Here is a 20,735-nt window from a genome sequence, read left to right as displayed (position 1 = left end):
AGCCACAATTACTAGGTCCCATCGATCAAGATCAAACAATAAACCATGAACTGCAGCCATCGTAGATAATACATAAGTTGGTGAACTAGCGTAATTACAATACAAGGGAATAACAGAAAAAAAAAAAAACAAACTATTCACATAGATATATGAAAAAAATTCACTGCTAAACCAGTAAATAGCATAGTTATTATAACAAATGTTCAAAAACAACAATGAAACAATTGTGTAGTTAGATGCATATATAACCCTAAATAATATATAATATGTTCACAAACTCAGTAAAACCAAGATTTTTGCATAGGCATGTATGAAAAATGAGCTCTATTATTAATATCCGCAAGAATCTTGGTTTCGCATGTTATATAAAAAATTTAACAAATTTTCAGGGCTACCCATGCAATTAGAAGGTAAAAAATGAAAACAACAAGAAAAAAAAACTTCCAAGAGCATTATTGTTGGAAATCCAAATTTTTTGGATCATTAGATTTTTACCAATTTAACTGCAGAACTTCAAGAAGCAAAGCTAACTAAAGGAAAAAAATTGACCTGCCAAAGAAAGAGTTATGCATGACCAGAATGGGTCATACATCAGGGGGTGACAGAAGATTGTGAGAAGTAAAGACACCACACAAATGACAGTCAAATTAGAGAGGTGCAGTTCCAGCACCATATCAACCCATCAGACATTGTTCATTCATCTGCTTTGTTAGTTCCTTTCAAGGTTGCTATTAGGGCCTATTTCTGTTGTCTTATGCAGCCCCATGTAATTGCCAGGCAAGAATTTGTATGGATTAAGGATGGGACCAGCCAGTTTTTCTACAGATCATGAGGATGGCTTGTCAGAGGATTAGATTGAGCTTGGAACATTTCATTATAGACTTTGGACAATATTTTCGTTTGTATACTACTGTTGCCATAATCTCCCAATGAAGATGGATATGATATTATGATCTTACTACTTCATAGTCTAAGATGATATTTTCTATGAAGTTGGGAGATTTAGCATACCTCCAAGGTTCCAATAAAAAAACTGTTAATGAAGCAGTCACCTAAATTAATACATCAGTACATTTATGAAGTGACTGTCAAACATTCAATATTGTAACCAGTAAAGGAAACAAGGTTAAGATCATGGTAAAATAGAAACTTCAAGAATGGATACAGTCATACCTTAGAGGAATCCTTCAGATAATTCTTTCCTCTTATCATAAAACCTTGTCCACTAGGAGAAGACCAACAGTTAGAATCAGTTTCACCTTTTCCCAGGTGTAAGGAACCATGAAACTGTCTCAGATTGATGCTGATAGGGGGCACGTTTGCCTCGAACTCAGCATTCTCTACAGAAGCAGAAGCTGCACACAATAGAAAACTTAAGGTAAGGGAGAAGCTTGTGGTAAAGGTCATTAGATGTTTAGCGTTATCAATTATCATATTGGTATCAGTGCACTTTCGCCAACACTATAGTTGCAATTTTATTTTGATGGCTAAAAAGAGTGTTCATTTTGTTCAAGGATTAAATAAACAAAAATTTGAACAGATACCAAAACTACTCACCTTTTTTGTAGTTTAGGAATTGCTCCTGAACTCTTTCCTAGTTCAAGGACCAATCTTTTTTGGGTTCAGGGACCAACATGAATATAGGGGTACAATTTAGGGACCAAAAGTCCACTTTCATCTTATCATATTCTCATTAAAAAAAGGTGATCTTTAATCAAAACAAAACAAAAACATACAAGATAATTTACATTTTATTCAGAATAAAAAGGAGATGATAGTTTTCTAGCTGAAAACCTTCAATTGCCACAAATGATTCCAAGATTATTCAAGATGGTATAGTAAATTCCTAAATATCATTTCCTTTGCATTGGGGAATTGATAAAATCCTTCCTTAACCCAGTAACCAAGATTTTACTTGAGAATCAAGATGGCAGAAGCAGAAACAAAAGTGCACAGGAAAGTGGGTGGAAAGAGAAAAACATGGCCGATTCAACACAAAGAAGCTGATGATCTACACACTCAAAAAAAGCTCTCTGTGGATTAAAGCAAGAACCACAAATGTGGCAGAGCCAAATTATTACTACATGGATTAAGGATTCAAGACGAGTACAAATGAACCAACACTATCTATAAAGACTCAGAATAACTCCAAAAATCCCATAGTTTTTTGTATTTGTCTTTAATCTCACATATACTGGAAATGATGAGAAGAAACCTTTTGAGTTCAATAAAGACATGATGAAGAGATTTGAGATGGGTGTTGTAGGTATTATGCATATTCCTTGGCATCAAAGCAAGTTAAGAGAAGGAATATTTATGTCTCAAAACTACACAATTGCCCTTCTAAAGAAGTTCAACATGAATGGATGCAAGTCAGTAAGAAATGAAAGTTTCAAAAGAAAAACAGATCTAAAACAGCAAAGGACTCTCCCAACAAATTTCTTGTTCAAAGTCTTTGGTATGAAACATTTGCGAGGCTAGCCACTATAATGTTCCACAACTATGCCCTCTTGCTTCATGCAAGGCGCAAACCAAAAATACTATTGAACATCAAAAAGATACAAAAACATCTATGAGGAACAGTGACAATGGTATATGATAGCGTAACTAATAGTCCCAAATAAGTTAATTTGGAAAATATATATTTGAATATATGAACCTGGGTCTCTCATTCTACAAGCTAAGCTTTTGGGTTGAACCAGGCCTAGATGATACATTTAGTTTACATCTAACACATGATACATGCTCACTAATGACTCAAGGCTATTGGGGATACAGTGATTAGGTTGGGCCAATGGACGAATTGAAGAGTACTTTAACATTTGTCTATACACAAGAATTATTTTTAAAAATCAGAACCTAACAGAGAGTACACAATAAAAGAACCTTAAATCAAGCATCTGAATACAGGTGAGTAACAAAATGAATCAAAAAAGATCCATTGGAACAACAAATTGTACACTGCAAGGACAAAGAATTATACTTTTCAACAGTAGGACAAAGTGAAATACAATCAGTCAATAGATTTAGAGAAAGTACAACCAATAAAGCAGTAGAACTATAAAAACACTGCATAAGTGAGCAGGTTATTGACATTGCATGCCTGGAATCCTTTGTGACACTGTTAGGAAGGAGTACTAAAATAATTGGCCTTCCGGAAATCTAAGTCACTTACGAAGTTTCTAAGATAAGGCCAAGCTTGAAGTTGTGATAAGCTTATACAAAGAAATAGGAAGGAGGGAAACAAGGACATTAAATACTTCAAGAAAAGCCTTGAAGAAGTAAGTTGATGTTACATGCCTAAGAATAGGGGGTTAGGCCATGGATGTAAGAACAAGACGAGAAACTTGGGCTTGTTGCACTCCATCAATACAAATTCAAATTCCAAAACTCTCATTCCTGCTAATCCTAGTTTATCCAACAACTGAAATCACACCACCATTGGGTCCGTCAATTCTTTTCAATATTTTATATTAAAGAATATCTACTTTCACTTCTTTCTTTTTCCACCATCAACTATTATCAACATCTAAATATTAGCATGCCTTTTACTTGACAAAATCATTGTTCTCAACTATGATGACATTTAAATTCAGAACAAAAGAGGAACATTTTGAATACCTACATGAAACATAGAGTGAAGCTTTACAGAAGAATGAATTACTCATCAAGAAATCTTGTTTCCAGAAGCCATGCTAGATATTCTTAATTTAGATTATCAACAAGTGTACATAGCCATCATAGTCGTCAATACCTTGTACAGTGAAGGTGCACAGTTTTCATGGGATAGCTTTAATCAACCAATTCATTGGGAGTTAAAGTTCTAATTCCACATTAAAACCTAAGTATAAGGAATGGAGAGTATGACTCTAAGAAGGAGACAACAAGCTCCTCAAAACATAACTCTCCAAGCACATTGTGCTCACCTGAAACAGGTGAATGCAATACTTGTGCAGTGAGCATCATTACAGTCCTATCTCAAGGAAGTGAGCTCATGGAATACATCAACAAGAAGCAAGAACCGAGATTCAGTGGAGCATGTAAAATCAGAGTTCTACATACTCATGAAAGTGCTCAAACAAGGTGTAGCATTGGCTAAACCCTGGCCCTAAGCAAACTAAGAATAGTGGTTCTTGCAATTGCTCACATTTAACACCAAGTATTATGGGGGCATTGATATAACTATCAGCTGTACTCAAGATTACATCAAGCTGACAATGGAGGTGGCAAAACAGGCAAAGCACATTCAACACTTGGTTGGGTGATGGAGAGGCACCCTGGCGGGGGCTGGCTATGCTAAACATCATGATAAGCTAATGGAGTAGTGAAGTAGAAGCACAACCACTAGCCCTGCGTGGTATCTGAGGGAAATTGATTTTGAGGCATATGAAGATATTGACCATGTAAATTTTCCCTAAGCAAAGCATTTACTGATTGGAGAAATATAAACTTTTGGGAATGATCTGAATTAAAATATAAATAAATAAATAACAACACAACAACAACAAGAATCTAGACTTTTCATGACAGTCCATATATCTTTGGAGCCAAGGTTCCCCTTTAGGAAATGACTAGATGATCTCATGATCCAAAATATAATGTGAGAGTAAAATAGTTATTGTAAGATTGCAGAGAAGGTCAATGAAATGAACTCATGCTATCCATTTAGCATGCGTCACTTGCTAAGTGGAGAACCTGTGAAAGTCTAGCATGATTAATGACTGCAGTTTGAATGTAGAATTAATTAAAAACTGGTGGACATCAAATCTAACCTGGACTTCTCTTTAAGGCCAAGCTTGCAATGGCCCATGAAACGTTCTTTAACCTGACTTTTCCAGCCTGTGATGAAAACACACACTTATAAGTTATAATGTTAAATATAGACATCATCCAGATATTGAATGATGAAGAATTTCAATGCAGTATATTATTTTTATAATCAATAAAAATAGTTCACTGACAGCACCTTAGGGGGCTCAATATCATCATCACTATCTTCATCTTCCAAAGAGTTATCATTAGCAATTGCATCATAGAACTCATCATGTACTTCAGAATCCTCAAATCCAGTATGGACATTTGCAGCATCAGAAGAACTGGGAGACGCACTGGTTGATGGCGCATCAAATGTCAATGAAGGATTTGCTCTGAAAAATTCTCTCAATCCTATACATGAAACAGTTTGATTGAAAAGGCTTACATCAATGAACTCGAAGCAAGACTCATAAAAGTGTCATGACACATTAACGTAAAATCTCTTGATTAATTAGATATGAAATACTTTATATTGGGACATTGATTAATGCAGCTAAATAATAAGTAGAACATTAACTACCAAAATTATAAAGAAATTACAGACAGCACAAATTGCAAGAAGATAATCAATTAATCCCAAGAAAAAGGAAATACACAAGCATATGCTATTTAGAATTTGTGAATAGGTGACAAACCTGCTACTTGGCACAATAAAGCATTGGGAATACTTCTTCCAAAATCTGCATTGTAATGCCTTTTCCACTTGTCCCAGCTAGAACACTGGATTTCTAAAATTTGTGTCACAAGTGATTTTTCTATAGGAGATAGTGATGAGTTGAGCCTTCTTATTTCCCAAATTGAAGCTGCAATATAAAACTAGATGTCTGAATATTGTCTATGATCACTACATCGATTGTAAAGGAATGCATATACAGCAAGCAATCAAAAAGCATCATGAAATTTACACAAGGGAGGAATAGGTTAAGCAAACAAATGTTCTTGTAATGGACCATCTCAGGGTACAACTTAAATTGCTCATATTTCCATATATATTTCATAATCATCAAGTCATGTTCAATAGGAGGGTGATCAATGATCATTAAACTAACACCAATAAAGTCAAGCAGGGAAGTTTTCGGTTGGAATTTTGGGTGCCCAAAGGTAAGGTTGCCCTCCTCAAAGCCAAAGGCAAAGAGTTCAGCGGCATGCAAGAAGTAGGGTGTTGGTTGTGGTTGGAGTAAGTTGTTACAATGTGGAATAGGGTTTAGGAAATTTCACTATGTATATGAGTGAACTTTTATCCTGTCTTTCCAAATTATCAAGAGCATTCACCAAGTACTAATCAAAACAAATACTTTTCAATTCAAATTGAATTAGCTCAATTTACACAAAAACAAATAAACCATTAACCAATCAAATTGATCAAATTTTGTAAAAGGAATTACTCATATCCAAAGCTATTTTGCCTAGTCAGATAGCTTGAAATGACTTTGCAAACCAAAGTCATTCCAAGTTATCCTACAATCAAACACTATCAATAATAGGAACACCACGAATATTCAGTAAAACAGAAAAACCAACTCCAACAAAATATTGGAGTGCAATGATATATCAAAAATAACTTACGATTAATTTTTATACGCTGATAACCAGATCTTGGAGGCTGTTTCTTGTGGACAACTGGAAGCTGTAAAATAGCTACAGAAGAAGTAAGTGAGGATTGGTCATAGAATCAAAAATTTAAGCAAGACTCCATCAAATGAATCTTTAAACAAGATATGCACCACAGAAACAGAATCAAGTCAGTAAAGTCAGTTTCAGTGCAAATGAGTTACAGCAGATTTCATATTTCTTACTGAAGAACAAAATAAACAAAATCAGCTTACTGTCATCACGATTTGGAATAAAGATAAAATATATTCACTTTGGATGAGCAATTAAACCCATGTTACAGAAGACTAAAAGAGATTAAATTAATACTTACTGTATGCCCCATCTTGCCCACGAAACCACTGCCTAGAAAAGACAAAATCCTTCTTAGAATGCCACCTGAAACAAAGAAGGGTTTCCTATGAAAGAGATGTTGAATTAAATGTCTGCTGGAAAGCAATATCTTATGAAACTGGATCAACTTGGCTGGTCAGATCAGCCAAAAACTAGCATTAACTAATTTGCGATTTGATACTCAGGCAGCTCTATGTTTTCAAATGTGAGACTCATGTGGTTCAGACAAGTCATCTCAGTGTCCTCAGTTACAGGTACGAAATTCAAAATTTTCAACTAAATTACTTTGTAACAGTGTTGCACAAAAAAAAAAAAGTAAATTATCTGGTTGGTCATCCAACTATTCCTGTACTCCTATCTAAATCACTAAATTATAAAAATTTTCAATTAGGTCACCCAACTTTAGAATCATGGTGAATTGGGTCACTGGCATGTGTAATATGGCTCATAATGAAATGTGTAATATGGAGAAAATTGTGATGTGCCTAAGAAGTATATCACGAGGCATGAATAAAATTCAGAAACATAGCTCAATTAGGTCAATGGTAACTGAAAACTCATTAAAAAAATGCAATTTTGAGTAAAAACATTAAGATCATAAACAAATGCATGTCTAGTAAGGAGTAAACTCAGTGAAGTCACATAGGAAGGATTTTGTGACAACCAGAGGGACAAGATATATATATATGATTTTTGCGTATAATGAGAACTATTATTTAAATACAGTTATATATCTTGCCCAACATTTACTCACAACATGCCAAAATGTTCCCACATACCAATGTTTCCGCTTCGGGTCAAATGTTCCATAAACAACATCGTAGTGCCCATCTACTGAATCAACCACTTCTAGGTCACCTGTTAATGTGTCCCACCTGCAAGCACACTCTTAGAACAATTCACATATGGTAGAAGGTACAAATATGCAATTTGCTTAACTTACTCATATCGCATATGTTTGTCAAGGCTGAGAACTAAATCAAATATGGTGTCTACATCTGCATCAATAACACCAACCGTTTTAAGAAGGATACCTTTGCCAGCCTACAAGAAATGAGACAATCTGGTCATAATCATTTTTTCCAAGGCAATTCATCAACCAATCAGGTTAGTTAACCTAGATGGAAATTCATAGTTATTCAATATCAAGCAAACTTAAATCTGAAATTCCTCACTCAACATGTATAAGAGCAAAAGATGCTTATGACCAAGATAAAGATATAAGTAGTGAAAGATATATGCTGGGTTACGACCTCTAAAAAATTTTTAGACCACAGGGCTTATCAAAAGTGTAGTACTCCAGAAAAGTTCTACAAGAAAACAAACTCTTAGAAAGAAATTAACAGTGTAAATACAAAATAAAAGAAAGAAATTGAACATGACAAATGTGAAAATGCAAACTATAGTGAAAGAAATATGCTGGTTTGCTGCCTCTAAAATATTCTTTAAAGCAAATAATTTATACAAGAGGCAGTAACAGAAATTCTGCCAGAGCATGAATAATTTATAAAAAGTCAATAGAAGATTGGCCGTCAGAATTATGTGTAATTTGTATTCAAAATCTGTATCCAAACATCAAATTTGTTTTAGTTTAATCAGCATAGTGAAATAGATGAAAAATGATCCTGCTCACAAAAAATGGCCTTCCTGGGGCATCCAAAGGATAACTACATAAGAAAGTAGCATTAATGGAGTCATAAATGAAGCGGATGACTTGAAGACCATGCATAAAGAATGTGCATAATAATTAAAAGAAAAAAAAGTGAAAAAAACAAGGAAAAAGATGGCTCTTGGAAATTGATTAAAATGGTCCATGACTAATGGGACAAAAGAAAAAAAGATTTTTAACAGCTGCCCATTGCCAGAACTTTCATATGTGATGAGCCTCTGAGATCTGATTAGTTGCTACTAGATAGGTACAGGTTGGTTTAATGCAGATTACAAAGTTTATCTCAAATATTTTAGATCCGAATGAGTGATGATAAATCTGATAAGTGTCAACTGGAAATGTTAATACACTTGTTCATGATCAGAACAAATCAAGGTCTGACAAATTACATCCCCATTTAAACAACCCTACTGTTGGGCCTATAATATTAATAAATGAGTTCCATTAGACTTGGCAGCCCTGGTGTTTGTCTAGACAAATCATCAAGGTCGAACAATAGATTATCAATAAAAGAAGAGCATTATGGTATCCTATAGGCCACAAATCTTGATTCAAAGGGCAATATTGTACTGTAAAATTAATGAGCCTGATTGGCTTTGGAACCTACTTTTGTTTTTACATTCATGTCATCTTAAATCTGCATCAACTCGTGGTGTTTGCTTTAAAATGGTTTCAACCATTTTATCCTCCAACCTTCAACCAAAAACCCAAGCATTTGTGATTAGCCTACCGACATCTCTTCACAATATTTAAATAAATAAATCTATTAATATAATTAATATAAACACCGAATCTTAAAATTACTATTTTAATTTTTATCTATTTTATTTAGTATTAAATAAGTCACAATGGTCAACTTCAAATATAAGTTTTTCCTCTGAAATAAATTCAAACATCTAGTTTTTTTTAACCCCATCCAGACATCAAACCTTTGATGTGGGCCAGATTTTGCCTAATGTATGACTTGCCAGTTTGATACTAAGATTTCTACAATTGCTTCTGTATTTAAATGAAAATTCCTGTATATTTGATCCAATTACTTTATTTCCAATTTATCAGAAATAATATCTTCAATATCCTGATCCACATGTTCTGCTTTTATCTGTGTCTTTGATTCAGTTGCTCATTCTATGGTCATGCTAAAAATATATCAAGTGGGCAAATGTTATTTATTACTCCTGGTACCTCTGCGATTGCAACTAAACATAACTCGAAAATAACAAATTTAATATTTCACCAAAAGACAATTATGCAAGCTATATTGAAAACCTTCAGAATTTAGTCTCAGAAAAATACCTTTGTATTAGATACATCTTCAAAAACTCTATTTCCTGTAAACAAAAAATCACATTACCATTAGATAACCAGCAGGAAAGGAGGAAGTGCTTGATGTTCTAAGAGCTTTACATTCTATAAATAAATCTTGTAAATATTGAACATTACAAGAAGTTACTGAGACAGTCAGTACTTTCCAAGAACCAACATTGTAGATGTATTGCAGGACTAGGAGGTCAACTGAACATGACCAACAAATTCCTTGCCCTAGCTATAAGATCAGGAGTTTGCATAATTGATTGCAATTCTAATTAAAATAATTGAGTAGTAGCAATGCAGCCTGTTTGGCTTAAAACTTATAGGCTATCAGCTTGACCTATGGTATAACCCTGATCATCTCCCAACTTGTAAACACCTCTCCAATCAAATACCATCTTTGGAACGTCGAATAGGAAATTATTTTTACAAAAAATTTAAATAATTAATTAATATTGAATTTCATTAATTACCAATACACATCATCCATTAATTAGAAAAATATAATCTCATCCATAAAATATTTTTTAAATTAGAATTAATTAAGTCAAGGTTTGGTTTCCATTCAAAATAAATTCATACTGAAAAACCTAAACCCAACTTTTATTCCCTCCTCAGTCCTCATCCAAAACTTCCAGTCCATGCATCATTGACAGGAATTGTCATGCAATTTCAAGATTTGCAACTCAAATGTTAACATTGTAAATTTTTGTTTAATTTGCTTCCCTAAAGAGATGCATTCCAAACACAAAGAAAACAATACCTAAGTCCAGATTTTTTCTTGACCATATTGCTGATGAAAAAGGATTGAAATCTCTATAACACCAATGGACAGTGGGGTTTTTTTTTTTTTCAAAAACTATCAGTTAGTTTTTGTAATATCTATTTTTCATCATATCTTGCTATTTTATGCATGATGTGCTATTAAAGTATATTTGTTACCATGTAAAGTGTGAATACATCTCCATTCATGAGCCTCAATTGCATCTCCAACATCACCTTCATAATTTGTGCTTCTTTGCATATTCCTCCTCACTTCTGAAGATTTGCGAAGAAGCATCTCTGGACCTGTCATTCAAAATTGATCAAAACTGTTAAGATTGCCATAGACAACATTCAACACACAATTGAAATAAGTTTTCTAACAATATGGTTTGTGCAGATTATGTATCACAGTGATTAAACAACAATAACAATGTGTTTGAATATTAGTTATTAAGGATACACCGATCCTTGATCTACACATGCTAAATTTCCATGCCAACAAGCAGACTCTGATAAAATAGTGCACCACCCGGCCACCATGTTATAACCAGGCGTCATTAAAATTCTATATTCACAGAAGATTGATTCCTCCACCCAAAGTATCTTTCATCACTTGCTAGTTGTTACTTCATCAGAAAAGTTAAGATAAAAAACATAAAAGAGGTCCATAAGTGCATTAAGATAGATTTAATTTCAAAAAGAAGAGAAGTATCAAGTAGTGGAGACATGCATCCACTGCATGCATGCATATACACACACAAACAAACAACAATAGCATAAGTCAATGAATTTTATGTTAGAGCATAACAGAAGTTGAGGAAAAAGGTCAACTGGTTAAGGTCTCTTAGTATACTGGACTATATTAATCTAATCCTTTTTTAAATAAAATCTGAGTGAGATATTCACCTTTTCCTATTCTTATCAGCTTCCTCAAACCATGCGCATAACGCCTCACCCGAGGTCGATGTCCTTCAAGGTTAAGCCTTTCATAGAGAAAAAGTTTTACGAGATTAAAAATAAGGATGAACCATTAACCGAATAATTTCTAACAAAAATAATAAAAAAGCATCTCTTCAAGCATGTGTAATGTACATTTAATAGCTAATGCATACTCAGTCTCAGTGTTCAGTCTATGTCGACTATTGCCCCTTAAAAGATCACTCTCAGCCTGTTTGAAAGTTTCGTGGAAAAAGAAGTTAGAACATGTAAGAAAGAGTTCAATCATTACAAATAATCATCCAAAGTTAAAAAAATGACAAACAGATGCAAAAGCACATTGGCTGCCTTGCAGATCAGATGTCATGCACCCTAGCAGTATAATTTCATTCCTCCTGACATGCATTCCAGTCATGCATATCCAGTTGCCCAGTGGCCATGGTTTTGGCCCTTGGCCTATGTTGGATAAGTGGTGGTATGCAGAAAGCAGACTATTAGGATGGGTTTATAAAATTTAAAAAAGAAAAAAAGAAAAAGACACTGCCTTTTATCTCAGTGTAACTATATAGTAACAACAAGCCACAAAATTATGTAAGAACACCAGCCTGAAGCCACACAAATATGATGTTATACAACTACTAAATAGAAACACCCAAAGGAGACACATTGCTTGAGTAACAGCTAATTTACTGACTTGTTAAGAAAAGATAATGCACCTGTTGCTTCGCCTGATCAAATGCCTCAATCCATTTGCGCGCTTCTCCAGCACTAGCACAAGCAATCTAGCAAAGTTAAGCAATAGATTTACCAGTTACATCAGGTTAAAGCTCCTCATTCGAAGAATGAAGATACAACAAGTTTTCATGTTCAAAGCCTTTCTATTTGTCTTCATCTCTGAGGTAGGTTTCAAAGTCAATAGTACCATTAGACTATCGTTCCTTTTTCAATGTAAAACAATACCGTATTCATACCATCAAAGGAATTACATGCATGAATACTCCAACATCAACATGGTGTCATGGTGATTCAGTTCAAATTTGCACACCCACCAACATGTTAATTGGTTTTTCTTATATTATCTATGTCAATGGCTACATTTGAGATTTTCAAAATAGAAAGATTTGGTGAGAATTCAATAAATTTAAGCTCTCCTATCCTAGTTCTCTCTGTAAATCTAATTTTCTGGTTATGTAATGCATCTACTTGGCAAAATATGTCAATAAAGTCAGTTATTCTGCTTATGGTGAAACATATGCCTTACTATGGGAAGGTTTGCCTATAGGTTAGATGACATTAATCAATAATATTTCTTTCGTTCAAGCATTATTAACAATCCATTCTATAATTCTCATTGCCCTCACAGAAACCCTACTAACACAGAATATAATATCATAGAAAAACAGATAGTTCGGATAATTGCATAAGGAGAAGAATTAGAGTAGAATCTTCATTTAAGAATGAAATAGGATGTGAAACATTAGAAAAATAATAAATTGTCCAGATGCATTTTTATTTTATCACTACCAATGTCACATATTTTCATGAAATTACCAACCACTACCTAGTTTCAACAACACCAAACATATTGGACGGAATTGATTCGCCTTTGAATGCCACCCAATAACCAAAACAATTGGAATAAGTAACACCATGATAAATTTTCATTTATCATATTAAAAACTTCAGAAAAGCAATCACTTACTTCTCCTTTCTTAGTCTCATCTAACCTGTTGTACAACCTTAGTACATAAACATCCTGGGTGAAAAAGAAGAGTGTCATTAGATTCTATATAAATAAGGTATTCAGAAAATGATATACATAGCAACAAATATTCGAACATACACAAACTAAAAAGATACTACCATGATAAACTACTTCCCCATCAGCAATTAAAATTAAATATTTTTAAGAATCTAAACCATTTATCTAAGGGAAAGAAACAATGTTTCAAGCATTACCCCATCATTAACCTTCCTGCGTCCTAGTTCTTCCACCATAAGATTATGACTGATAACTCCTTTTCTAATTGGATTCTGTAGAATGATGAAAGGGAAACCACATATCATGAGCATCAACAGCATGTTATTGACAGTAACTTGGTCAGATACTTATAGATAAGAGAAAGATACTTGGTCAAATATTTGGTCACATCTTTAAGTGAATTAGATAAGAGAAAGAGCAAAATTTATAGTAGGTGTCTCAAAAGGAAGTAAAATAAAAAAAAATAAATTAATAACAATATAAAAAATCTTTAGTAAAATAAGATATTCTTAACTACAGTGATTAGAAACAAATTCCACAAACCAATGAAATAATGTAAAAGACTATTCCTTTTATTATAAATTCTAACAAACCAAATGATTTTAAATATACAAAATATTTAAGTAAAAACCACTTTCTTCACTTCTGGGAAGTATTTGTTGCATGTATAGCATTGGCAAATCATTCTGACCAATAAAAACATCCAGAAAAGTCATTTAGATCCCAAACTAACAGTAAAAGGAATAATTGCTAGATAAGTAAACAGAAGAAGAAGAAACAAACAAACAACACTATCAAAAAACATCTGATCATCAATCATTCAAGATATTCCACTCATTCATCCCAAAACAAAAAGATTCCAAATAAAATTAAAAAAACAATTAAACAAACAATACTATCACATATTATCATCACCAAATCATCAATCACAAAGTACATCCCAAATGAAATTCCACTACCAACCAAAAACCAAAACAAAAATTCAAAAAACTCAAAGAAACCAAGAGAAAGAGAGAACTGACGATGCCCGGATGATCATGGGGATCGCGCTTGTACATGGCGACGTAGTCACCTCGAAGAACCAAGAAACGGAGATGACAATACTCATAGCCAATAGAATTGACTCCAAGATGATAAACCCAGCCAGAGTAAACGAGCTCTCTCCCCCTGCCGGAGCCTCCGCCGGCGCCGGCGCCGGCAGGGGGGTCGTGATCGGAGCTGGAGCTCTCTAAGGCGTTCATATGGAGATAGATCGAGAAGGTAACCACTTCAATGCGTAGAATGAGACTTGGGAGTTTTGGTGAGTGAATGCAACAACCGGGACAATATTTATTATGACCAGGAATCTCTGCAACGGAATTATTGTGTTATATGATTTTTATAATAATTATATAATTTAAATTTGATTTTTTTTAATTATTACCGTCAACTTATTTTTAATAACCAACACAATTTAGGTTAATTGGTATTGATCCTTTGCATGACGTTTATTTCGAGAAAGACCCATGATCGAATCTCATGTCCTATGTAAGGTGAGAGCACGTGGGTCGGCGTTGAGCGTTACTCTTCACATGTGAACGTCTCTGAGTTCCAGTGCTTTATCGTCTTTTTTTTTTAAAAAAAAACTTATTTTTAATATAAGTCAAATAAAAAATTAACAATTTGGAAAAATCAACGTTTTAATGGTACTGATTAAAAGCTTTGATTGATTATGTAAATAATTTTGAATTCAAATATATATAGGAAATCTACCAGGACGTGACTCCTAATATCTAGTTGCAATGATAAGACAAATATAAAAAATAAATCAAATATTAATTTTCTTATTTTTAAGGTGGTTTATGATGTCAAAGGGCAACTGATTTGGTGTTATTATTATTAGAATTGACATGTTGTGTGAAACATAATAAAATAATCTTATGGATTTCAATTAACTGCATAAGTAAAATTTTACCCTAAAATTACAAAATTATTTTCCAATTTTTTTGTGTAAAAAATCTATTCCCATAATGTAAGTGTCAATTTAATTTGATTGTATATTTGTTGCAGTAAAGAAAATGTTTATCCTAAAAACCAACTGTCTTTTGTTTTTTTAAAGTGACTTTATGCAGATAGTATAAAATGTAAACAATGGCCGGTGGACATGGTTATAAATTTCAACACCTACCACTCCAAATATCACAAATTCACAATCAATGCAAACCGTGGAATTCTGAAATCCTCAACAAAGCATCTCTATCTATACTCACTGAAGAAACATTTTATTAGATCTCAATATAAATTCCTGACAAGATGAATTATATTCTAAGCATTCTTTATTTCTCTAAAATTATATGTGAAAAAAAATTTACTACTATGAATTTATAATTTATGATATTATCTTAAATATATATATAGTAGATGTTTATTGTCGCATGTGTAAACTCACCCGATATGATAAATTCATACGTGATCGTTAAGCCATTGTGACTAGTGCATTTTTTGTACAATTTTTTTTAAAACGATTGCTGCATTTGTGAAAAAAAAACCTTAATTAATACATATTAAAATTAAGTATTTTTAATATAACAAATTATTTGGTTTTAGATTATAATAATGATAAATGTTTGCCAAGTATTAATATTTTGTTAACAAGTAATTATGTTTATAAGATGTTGTAAAATATTTTGTGTATATAGTATCAGGAATATGCTTCTTGAAAAATATTACAATATGATGTGGAAATCAGCTATATTTGATGGCATTAAATTGTTAATAATTACAGTTCTCTATATTTGAATTTAATGGTCGTTATATCTTGTTAATTTACATGCCATCCAAATTGATTATAATGGTAGGATTTTGAGGAAACATATTTATACTATAAACATAATGCCATACTTTGATTAATTGGATTGTTTGCAACCTGCTTAGAAACAAGGGAGCATCTATCAAAAAGCATTTATAAGCAGTTTTTTTATTGCGGCATTATTAAATCACATGGTTAAAACATGATTAGTTTTATAATATGAATATTTTTAACATTAAGCATTACAATTTGTTTTTAAATAAGTGAACAAGCCATAATCCATAGCTTGTATAGATGTGAAGTTAATACCTCATACATTGGAACTCTCACCTTATACGAGCTGAGATTTGAATTTGCCTTCTTTGTAAAAAAACACAAATAGACATAGTATTAGGAGGCCAAGAGGCTGTTGTCAAATTATTTTTTTACTGTTTAAAATGTTGTAAAAAGATTTATATATTTCATAAATATTTTTTATTAAAAATTCTCACAAGTGCTGAAACTAGAGCCTCATAAAACATGAGACCTCTTTGCCTATTTTCACATAAAAGACTTAAATTTGAAACAATTTGCTAAAAGGGCACATGGCCCTTGTTGGTAAACAGGATCACTTTCTCTTCTTAGATACTAGAACTTGGAGCTTGTGGAGGAGGTTTGATCCCAAACCTTTATTTTCTACTTCATCATTGATATTTGGTTTAGTTTGTATTGTTGTCTATATGTATCATTGCATTGTTGCTATTGACAAGTGATTTGGATGCTATTGAGCATACATTTGTGGAATCAAATTCAATTTATGGTCTCGTTTTGCTATGAAAAAAGATGTCTTTTAAATGGACTAATCGTTGATTTATTGTCACGCCCCGACCCGCGGGCCCACGGGACGCGACAATCGCTGCAGCAATCCCGAGGAGGGATACCCTGCCACTCAACCCTCAGGATGCCGCAAGGCTAATCAACACACCTGAAATTCAACAATATACATATCGCAGATATAGAGCGAGAAAAGAAACAATGTTACACAGCGAGCGAGTAACAACAACAACAACAACAACAACAACAACAACAACAATAGGGATACGAGAAAATATAGAGGTTCACAAAAATACGCGGGAAACAACCCTAACAGCGATGAGGAAATGGTAATACACGAAGTTTAAGAGTATTTAAATACTAAACCATGCAACAAGTTTTTCTACACACTAGTGGATCCATAGGGTCTTATAACATGTTCCATGACAACAACAACATACATGAGCCGAAGGAAATACAACGAGATGATAGAATAGTAGTAAATGCCGAGTCTGCTGCCACACGGTCACACCTACTACCGCAGCGATGCGGGAGGAAGAAAGAGGGATGAGTAACTCAAGTTACTCGAGTGAGGGAGGGATTAGCACAACCTTAGCAGAAAAAAATACACCAACAACAAAAAAATAATAATAATGAATCATCAAAATAAATGCTTTTACCAAAGTAATACAAGTTTAGAAACATTATTACATATAATAGAAGCCTTCAAGAGAATTAAAAAAACATAATAATACCAAGAAAAACTCTTTTTACCCCAACTAGGGTTTACAACACAAAAAAATCATAAAAGCATGGTTTTTAAATACAAGTAAAAACAACAAAAATATCATGGGTTTGAAATAAATAAACACAATACCCAACACTCACCCAACATAACATGGTCTAGAAAACTCTCTAAACCTTCGCCGTGGCCATGACTAGGTTTAGAGCCGCCAAAGGTACTCATGCCCTTGAGCGTTGACCCATCGAGTTCACCGGTTGGTGACTCCGGCTACCCGATGAATATCCGATCGGGGCTTTACACTCCCACGAGGCGGCCCTCGTAGTAATCAGCCGGTTGACACGCCACCTCAATAGGCTGGCCGTGAAAACCGCCTACTGTAGTAGGATATCACCAAAACAATCACCACAATAAAATACAACTCCACTCGGAGTACAATATCCAACCATGATCATAAATCAAGAATACCTCGACCATTTTGCACGAGGACAAGATAAACACATAAGCAAAGCCCAAACTTTTAACACAAAAATAATTTTGCAAGTCCCAACACAAGCAACAACATGGAAATCCTTTTTCCTTTCAACAATCCAAAAATTTGCTTCAAGCCTAGGATTTCACCAAATCAAAGATTTCCATAACAAAACTCAAGTTTCAAACAAAAATAAAGATTTCACAAACTCATGGATACATATATCAATCACAATTTCCACGATAACAAAACAAAAAGCCAAAAGAGACATCCAAGATTTGCCTCAACAATAATTATCATTCACCAAATTACCAAACAAGTATAAATCAATAAAAACTTACTTAAAAACATGAAATGCATATATATATATATATAGCTATTGGCATTCTTCTAATAAAAGCTATGCTAAATAATTCCACTCACGGGATCGGCAATTTATCTTCCTCGTAAGCTACTCCTCGGCTAAGTCTTTTGCCTCGAGCCAAGACTTCTTCTCCTTACCAAAAGCATAACAAAAACACCACAAAAATTAGCAAAAAAACAAACAAACAAGAAAAAAACCCTAAGTTTTTCTAACAAACCACCCTAATTCGATCATAAGATTAGCTCAAAAACTAGGTTTAAAGGTTACCAATGAATTCCTAGGGGTTTTAGCTTCAATCTAATCCAAAGAAATCAAAGAAACAACTAAATATCCCCGGTGCTACAGTAAATTCGAACTTGCTACAGTAAAACCGAGCCCTATACTATGGTTTTCTCCCAATTTACAACTCTAAATCACAAATTTTCTTCTACAACATTCTCACACAAGATCAACAATTCAATGGCTTCAATTTAAACCTATAAACATGCAAATCCATGGAGAAATTCTAGGTTTTGAAAAAAAAACTAAAACAAGGAAAATACAAGAATAAATACGGTATAAAACCATAAATCTATGCTTACCAAGCTCAATGGTGAAGGAGGAAGAGATAGGATGCTTGGTTTGCCGGAAAAACTTCGCGGAAAAAAATAAGAAAAAAATGGGAAGGTTCGGCCAAGACAAGGAAAAGAAGAAGAGAAGAAGAAAAAGAAGAAGAAGAAATGTTTTAAGGGAAAAATTTTCGGGTCACTACGATACTGGCACTACAGATTGCCAGCCTCTATCAAACCCGAGGCTTCTACGAGAACAAGTCGCTACTGAACCGGGTTTGCTACAGGATCGAGTCGATACTGATGTAGGGCTGAAAAATCTATAGAAATGGGCTATAGTAATCTACAGTAAACACTGGGTATAACATTTATCATTGTAAAAATCTTAGGCTTTTTTCGTATTTAGATTAAAATATGGTTGTTCTCTTGAATGCAAGTGTGTTATTAATTTTAACCTAGATTGATTAATATTTTGGAGCATGAATATGAGAAAACCTAAGTCTTCAAATGGGATCACGCAAACTTGATAACTTTTTAACCTTTTGAGTTGAGGGTGTTGTTGGTCCCTAAAGTGAAAAGTTGTTTAAATTCATCTCTAGAGTGGAGTGTTTTGTCTTTATTAGTTTTCATCCATGCCTACCCCAAGAAATACAAGGACTCTCATATTTGTAACATTGTTAAATTTTTTCTTTTATTTTTCTCTAAGTGAATAAACTACAACTCTTTTATAATTACAAGAGTAAATATAAGCATATAAAAACAAAATGGAATTTGAACATGAAGGCAGAACTGGGTTGTAATCACAAGCAATAATGAGGCATCCCTACATAAAATGTTATGAATGAAAACTATAACGTAAGAACGATAGACAGTTTTTAGGAGTTGATATTCATATAGGGTCAATCTTCCACGGGTACTCTAGAAACCACTAGTCAGTATGTGAAAATTCTCCTCTACATTTAAAAAATTACATAGAACGTGGCGGGGCTTAAACATTGTTAAAGTTTTTTCTTTGGAAAGAGAATTATTCTAGTTGTTTTTTCAATTATTGTTTATTGTTTACCTGAGTGAACTAGCAACACAAGAGTAAATTTAGACTTTTCTTTCTATTTGCACTAGAATCTATGGTTTGTTTTTTTGTGCATTTTACTATTCGTTAGAGTTTATGGTTAATAAAAATATTAATATTAGGTCCAAATTAATTAGTGGCCATAAGCTTAACTTGTATTAAGGGAATCCATTACATAAGATTTTGCCAACACAGAGGATGCAAGAAACTCATATTAACAAATTTAGTATCAAGTGTACCATGCAACTATCATTGATGTTGATGTTGGAATTGATTCTCTAAAAGGCAAGCATAAGAACAAATTGCACGAAAGTGTGTTAATTAAGGTTGATATAATATGATACAAGTTGTTGAATTCCTTTTCCTCTTGTTTTGGATCCAATAGTTCTTATTCACAATGGAATAGGAAGATTGAAGTTTTCTAAATTATGTGTTGCCATACATTGAAATGGTCCTTTGTTTGTGTTGTGTAACCAACTGACTAGAGGACAACCAAGAATGTAAGTTCTTTGACTGAGAATCCTTGCTAGAATGTTTAACTTTCTCGTATTTATATTATGTATTTGTGTTCACTAATCTTGCATAATTCTTCTCAAATCTTTCATTTTCCTCTCTATTGCTAGAGTTTATAATGGCATTCTAATTAGCAAATTGGTGTCAACTTCATTGTGATCATTAAAATTTTCTTGCTTTTTTGTTGTCACCATTGCTTTCAAATTAAACATATTAAGGTTTTTATTTTAAAATCCGTAGACATG

At 33.3% G+C, this 20,735-nt stretch overlaps 1 protein-coding gene across 1 annotated transcript in view; it reads right to left on the bottom strand.

The window, feature by feature from the left end:
* The window catches only part of LOC120283956 (protein ENHANCED DISEASE RESISTANCE 2), a 30,198-nt gene extending 15,684 nt beyond the window's left edge, over positions 1-14,514 (bottom strand). Inside the window, 16 exon segments of the mRNA XM_039290780.1 lie at positions 1,174-1,355; positions 4,773-4,839; positions 4,967-5,166; positions 5,451-5,618; positions 6,382-6,453; positions 6,740-6,804; positions 7,539-7,634; positions 7,703-7,803; positions 9,725-9,759; positions 10,682-10,807; positions 11,411-11,487; positions 11,617-11,672; positions 12,157-12,222; positions 13,143-13,196; positions 13,400-13,474; positions 14,225-14,514. Coding sequence (XP_039146714.1) covers positions 1,174-1,355; positions 4,773-4,839; positions 4,967-5,166; positions 5,451-5,618; positions 6,382-6,453; positions 6,740-6,804; positions 7,539-7,634; positions 7,703-7,803; positions 9,725-9,759; positions 10,682-10,807; positions 11,411-11,487; positions 11,617-11,672; positions 12,157-12,222; positions 13,143-13,196; positions 13,400-13,474; positions 14,225-14,443 — 1,659 coding nt within the window. The 5' untranslated portion in view covers positions 14,444-14,514.
* Between the last annotated feature and the right edge of the window lie 6,221 nt (positions 14,515-20,735).

This window comes from Dioscorea cayenensis, chromosome 3 (assembly GCF_009730915.1).
Source record: "Dioscorea cayenensis subsp. rotundata cultivar TDr96_F1 chromosome 3, TDr96_F1_v2_PseudoChromosome.rev07_lg8_w22 25.fasta, whole genome shotgun sequence".
NCBI lineage: Eukaryota > Viridiplantae > Streptophyta > Magnoliopsida > Dioscoreales > Dioscoreaceae > Dioscorea > Dioscorea cayenensis.
The sequence above is the reverse complement of the archived record's forward strand: the minus strand, read 5'-3'. Positions and strand labels throughout refer to the sequence as shown.